The sequence below is a fragment of the Octopus bimaculoides genome, chromosome 4, assembly GCF_001194135.2.
Source record: "Octopus bimaculoides isolate UCB-OBI-ISO-001 chromosome 4, ASM119413v2, whole genome shotgun sequence".
NCBI classification, from domain to species: Eukaryota; Metazoa; Mollusca; class Cephalopoda; order Octopoda; family Octopodidae; genus Octopus; species Octopus bimaculoides.
The window spans coordinates 105,098,103-105,104,822 of NC_068984.1; the positions used below are offsets into that span (position 1 = coordinate 105,098,103).

General features: G+C 32.1%; 1 protein-coding gene across 2 annotated transcripts in view; it reads left to right on the forward strand.

The window, feature by feature from the left end:
* LOC106882877 (furin) overlaps window positions 1–6,720 on the forward strand; it is a 198,667-nt gene that overhangs the window by 68,166 nt on the left and 123,781 nt on the right. For both annotated transcript variants that reach the window (XM_052967339.1, XM_052967340.1), the window contains exons 3-4: window positions 5,816–5,905; window positions 6,011–6,139. In XM_052967339.1, the coding sequence (XP_052823299.1) occupies window positions 5,816–5,905; window positions 6,011–6,139 (219 nt within the window). The remainder of the gene's footprint in view (window positions 1–5,815; window positions 5,906–6,010; window positions 6,140–6,720) is intronic.

The window sequence follows — 6,720 nt, forward strand, 5'->3', positions numbered from 1 at the left end:
TATATATATATATATATTTCACTTAGGCTTTGTGCTACCTCATTTTCTTTGTAAGGTGATTATTGTTAAGAAAAGCAATCAGCTGTAAAAGGCATGCCAAAACTGACTTTTGTTAGTGCCATGTAAAAAGCACTCAGTCCACTCTGCAGGGTTGTTGGTATTAGAAAGGGCATCCAACCATATAAACAGATAGTGAAGCCTGATATGGTCTTCTGCCTAGCCAGCTCTTGTCAAACCATCCAACCCATGCCAGCATGAAAAACGAACATTAAATGACAATGATTATTTATATATTTATATATATTTGTGTGTGTATATGTGTTTATGTATTTGCATCAAACATTTATCTTCCCTGCTATTATGGGTTGGATGGTTTGACAGAATCCAGTGAACCAAAGGTTTTTATTGAGCTTCAATGTTAGCATGGTTTCTATAGCTGGATACCCTTCTTAATGCCAACCCCTTTACTAAGTGAATAAGGTGCTTTTTTGTGACACCAGCACTAGAGAGGTTGCCAAGCAACCTATAAGACAAAATACCTTCAACTGAGTAGTATTGTAGTAGAGAGAGAGATAACTTTATGCCAGGTGTTAAGAGGTTAAAGAGAAGATACATGGTTACTCTGCATTTTATGAGAGTAGGAGGGAGTATTGGAAAGAAGACAAAGATGGTGGTGAGGAGGTATCGTAACATACTCTCAAGATACAGGAAGTTGAGTATAAGAGTGAAAAGGGACAGAAGATTGGGAATAATTGGTGGACACATTCATTAGAATGTTAGAGGAGAGTGACAGATGGTTAGAAATGAATATAAAGGTAAATGGAACAAGGATGAATTTGTGATAAATATTAGTATGGCAGGAAGAAGGGGAAAGAATTGGATTGACCTTACAACTCTTCTGAAGAACTTTACTAAAAAAATTATTTTGTTCCAACCAATTTTAGCTCTATTTTCCTATGTTCTGCTATATGCAAGGGTTTTTTTTTTCTTAACTGTGTTGCTAAGCATTTTGAAATGAAGTGTCTCCCTATAATGGCATAAGTACTTCAGGCAATTATTTTATCGATATTACAGTAATGTATAATAAACTAGGGTTATCAAACAAATACATGTTATATAACAATATGATAGGCTGTATAATTATCAGCAGCACCACCACCACTATAAAAAAAAACATAGCATTTTGTCATTATAAAAAAAAACATGCAAATTGCAAATATTATAGCTGGCAGGATATTGTTCATTCTTTCATATTATATTTGGAATTACATAATCAGTTTTTTACCTCGTCATTGTTTTATCATCCACTTATAAATGCTTGCATGGGTCAGATGGAGTTTATTGAGGCAGCTTTCCTGCAACTCTATGCCTTTTCTGTTGCCAACCTTCATCTATGCATGAGCAAGATAATATTTGCCTATGGCCAGACATGATTTTTATGGTTGTCTAGAAACAAACATCCCTTGATGGTGATGCTCATTCACAAGTCAAGGTACACACACACACACACATAATAGGCTTCTTTCAGTTCTTGTCTATCAAATCCACTCACAACACTTTGGTTAGCCTGGAGCTACAGTAGAAGACTCTTACTCAGGGTACCACATAATGAGACTGAACCTGAAACCACACAGTTGGAAAGCTAGCTTTTAAACCAAACATCATGCTTGATAGGAAAATGTCTTAACTGGGATAATTATTTGTAACTTTACAGTTTAAGGAATTATTCAATAGCTGTTATTCTCACCATTAAAAAAAAAAGTGCCAAAAAAATATAAAACTGCTTTTAAAAAAAAAATTAATTGTTGTAAAAGGAATGAATGTAGAATTGTGTTTTGGCAGTTGTCTTTTTGAGGAAAGAGTGTAGTACCAGAAATTGTAGTCGTTCAGTTTTAAGAATTCATAAAGAAATTGAACTTCAATATGCTGTGCTATCATGGTATAATTACATTTCTTTATAAATTCAACTTCACTGCCTTATCCATTTTCATATCTACTCCAATCATTACCTCTAATTATACAATTATACTGCATACTTTTCATTCCTTGTTCAATAAGATCTCATTTAAACTACAATTGTAATTTCTAATCTCTTAGTAAATTTCTATTATGTATGCCATATGTGCATTCTTTTAATTTTGTAAAATGTCATATTTATTTACTTATTTTTCATTTCCATCTTAAAAGTAGATATTTTAGCAATGTAATACAACTCTTTGATTGCTAAACTTGTTCTCTCTCTATATATATGTGTGTGTGTATTTGTGTCACACACTCATGTAGAACTGCTGTACAAATTGCATTAGTTTTTCCTTACCACTATTCTCTAGAAGATAAACATTTTCCAATTTCTCCTTTACTTTTATCCTTATATTTCTAAATCAATGTTTTTGAAAATAGTAACTTAGAGCCAAGAGGTTGAAGATACACAGGGGGTTAAAAAATTATTAGGAAATTAGGTGTCAATAGAATTTGAAGGGAAAAGTGCATAATATAATATACGTGATCAACTTCAGTGACTTAAGTTTCTATTGATTTATAAATTGAAGAGGAGACTGTCAGGCAGTCGACTGAAGTTGCACTGAGAAAGCTGATGTAAATGTTTCTTTATTTTCTTAACATACTTTCTGGATTTTAGTCAAATTCTGACACCAAACGGAAAGATTTTTGCAAAGATTTGTATTACAAAATGATTTTTTGTTGTTTTGTTTTTTTTGACCCTTGTCAGTGGCATTGGCAATTTGAACATATCCTTTTGATCTCTGATTAAATGTATTCCGCTTAAAGTGGAGGGAAGTTGTGGAAGAGGGAGACCCAGGAAGACATGAGATGAAGTATTGAAGGCACATCTCAAAACGTTGAACCTTACAAAGGAGATGACAGAAGACCGAGATATATGGTGAATTGCTGTTCTCAAGAAGACCCACTCACCACAACAGAATTGATTCTTTGAAACCAAGGTGCCACATAAAAGAAAAAGCATTGGTCTGGGTGGTGGTGTCATGTAAAAAGTACCCAGTACACTCTGTAAAGCAGTTAGCATTAGGAAGGGCATCCAGCTGTAGAAGCCAAACCAAAACAGACTATGGAACTTGGTGTGTCCCCTGGCATTGCCACTTCCTGTCAATCTATCCAACCCATGCCATGGAAAACATGTTAAATGATGATGATGATATTTCACATTTAAACATCAGCATCATCTATCATGACTAGAAGTACTTTGAAATGGTAGAAAATAAATTCCAGCTTATCATTCATCACCATATATGAAGTTGTTATTGGCCCAACCAAGTGAAATGCCACTGACTTTTGAAAAGCCTGTTTGATGATTAATTCTTTTTTTTTTTTTTTTTTTCAATAAGAGTTTCAACTATCTTATTATGCACGTTACATTTTAACAGTGATAAAATAATATTGAAAAAGAGGCAGTTTGTATGTTGATCTTCATGGCAAAGTAATAAACTACCCTCGGCAATCTTGAGAGTGATTATGATTTAAATATTGCTCGCCATTATATTTGTGCCTAACTTCACTAGTAACCAATCTGCGGGTGGCTAAGCAATGATTACCATTCTGGTTATGGTAAAAAAAATTTGTTAACCTCATATTCTAAGTAACACAGTTATAGTTCGTGTAATACCATCTCCTTATTCATTGTCTTATACCATCATTCTCCGACAGGATAATTAACTTTACTCTGCATAATGTATTCACTCTGGAGAAGCATAACTCCTCTTTAACAATATGTTAAGTCTAACTGAACTGTGATCAAAAACATTCCAGCTATGGATATTTCATCTTTTAGAGGTAGATATTCAGTAGTATATTATCCAATGCATCTTTCCTTGTCAAAGATGTAGATTTGATTTCAAGGACACTTGGCTGCTGTTTCTAACATATCAAACCACCACATAGAAGTTCCCTTATTGGTTTGTGTACCTTTATAGTATTATATGTAATTGACATTGAATTAGTAGTAGTATTTCAATGTTAGTTATAGTGGCCGCTTTCCACATTCTGACACAATTTCAAGGACATTTTTTACTCCGTGGATGATATTACCAATGAATAAGTATTGAATTCGTAAATACTAGCAATGCTAACAAATAAAAGAATAAAAGAATTACAAGAGTAATGTTACACAAAATTTATAGAATTATTTTGAATGGGTTTATCTGGAGGCAGCATAATCAAGTTCAGAGCAATAAAGCAGATGAGACAACTGTTAGTTAACAATAAATTAGTAGTATTAATGAATGAGAGCTTTCTATTGAATCATCATTGTTTTACAGTGTGTTGATAACACTGCAATGAAAGTCTGTCCAATGAAGCATAAGTTTTCCCATTGGATGAAGCCATAGCATGACTTCATTCTGACATTCTCATAGTGTTTTCAAGGCAGAAATATTGGAGTAATTTGCCATTGCCTCCCCCAATTGGATGGCTGTTGACCCATAATGAGTTGGGATAATTATTTATTACTTTATAATTTAAGAAATTATTCAATAACTATTATTCTCACCAATAAAAAATGGTAAAAAAAATATAAAACTGCTTTTTTTCTAAGAAAAAGAAGCAAAATACTAACTGTAAAAGGAATAAATATAGTTGTGTTTTTGTTGTTATCTGCTTGAGAAAAGTGTAGCCCTGCTGGGTGTCCAGATACCCTTCTCACAAGAGTAGCAAGCCAGTTTAGTTACCAACCATCTGACCATAAAGCAGGTAGTACTGATTTACATGGTACTGGTAGCAGGTCTCATCAGCCTGTGATGAGATCCCTGACCTGACATTATTCTTTTGAACAGAAGTACTTTTTTCACTGCTATTGTCCATGTGAGTATGCATGATAATGGATACTCTATGGTAGACAATATTGTCTATGTACAGCTCTGGATAGAAAAGTGCACTGATTTTTCTCCATTTGTACATCAACAATGCAAGAATCTCAAATGAATTTATTACCCCTTTTGTCTTTATTTTTATAATCTAAGAGAGTTAAAATATCATTTTCATAATTTTGTACTTAGAGTGAAAGTAAGTATGAAAATTGCCCTTAAGAAAAAAGCTTTTTTTTTATATATATTGACCGTTTGGCACATACATTCATGCAACTCACTATTTAAGGGTTAAAAAACTAGTTTTTCATTTTTGAAGAAATCCTTTGAATCCATCTGTGTGCAATACACTTTTGGCTGTGTGACAAGTATTTGCTGCACTTTTCTATAACCTTTTTGTTGTTATATGTCTGTTGAAAATACAGTCTTTGTTTCAATTAGCTTTGAAAATAGTAAAGGATTTGTTAAAATAATTTTGTCACTATCAAACTGGTGTTTGGAACATAAATTAACATGAAATTCTGATGAAAGGTTTTAATTAAGATCATTTTAAGCGTGGGTATTTGTATCATAGAATCAAAAGCAGTTTCAGGTAGGTTGGTACCAAAAGAATTAGATATATTAAAATGCAGAATTTATCACTTGACAAATATTCTACTAGCATTTAATTTCAAACTCCTTTTATAGTTTTGAAGGTTTTTACAAATCCTGTTGAACTCACAATTTCTTATTATTCAAGCAAGTTTGAGTGGAAAATATTTCAAGTGGTGGTGGACTTCATTTATATTTCCTATACTGAAGATTTCTAACAGATTTTAAAGTTAGTTTGAAAATATATATTTCATTTACATAATCATACTTTTTTTAAGAATGTTCAGAAATAAGTGTCTTCATATGTTTAACTTTTTTTTAAACTTTTTTTAATAGTTTGACATTTCAGATGGTATGTATATATTTATTTTTTAACTATATTTTTAAAGGTGAAATGGATAGAGCAACAAATTTCAAAACACAGAGTCAAAAGAAATGTTAACTTTAACGACCCAAAGTGGACTATGATGTGGTATTTGGTAAGTTTAAATTTTAAACTATTCATTTATAGATTAGTTTCTGTTTGAAAAATTTAATTTCAAGTGTGATTAATTTCCAAATTTCTTTTAATATCTATCTTGTAGAATCGTGGACATGGTCTTGATATGAATGTTAGAAGAGCCTGGGAAAGAGGCTATACAGGACAAGGCGTTGTTGTAACTATTCTAGATGATGGAATTGAAAGAGATCATCCAGATCTTAGGAGAAATTATGTGAGTAAATACTCTTTTTTCTTAAATTTTTGTAAAATTGGTTTTTAATAAATCACACAGGCCTTCGCTTCTAAAATTTGAGTAGACATATAACTCCTTTATATTAAGAAACCTGTTCTGCTCTGGCCTTTTCCTTCATACTTTAACTCTTCTCCTAGCATAAATCCACTGCTTCCTCAGAGTTCATAGCCTTGCAAGCTGCATGATAACTTCACTAGTGGTGGTAGAATGAAAAAGACCACCCAGTACACTCTTGGAGGTGGTTGGCATTTGGAAGGGCATCAAGGTGTGGAAACCATGTTAAAGCAGACATTGGAGCATGATGCAATCTTTGGACCCATTAGATTTTGATGGTGAAACTTATTAATTTTGGCTTTTTAAATTAATCTTAAATCAGTGAGCGATTATATTATTCCTAGATTTGAGAAACAATTACAACAATGTCTTCTTTTTTTTTAATGAGATTGTGTATTATAATTACAAATTGATCAATATATATGTGTGTATATATATATATATATATATATGTGTGTATATATATATATATATATATATATATATATATATATATATATATATAT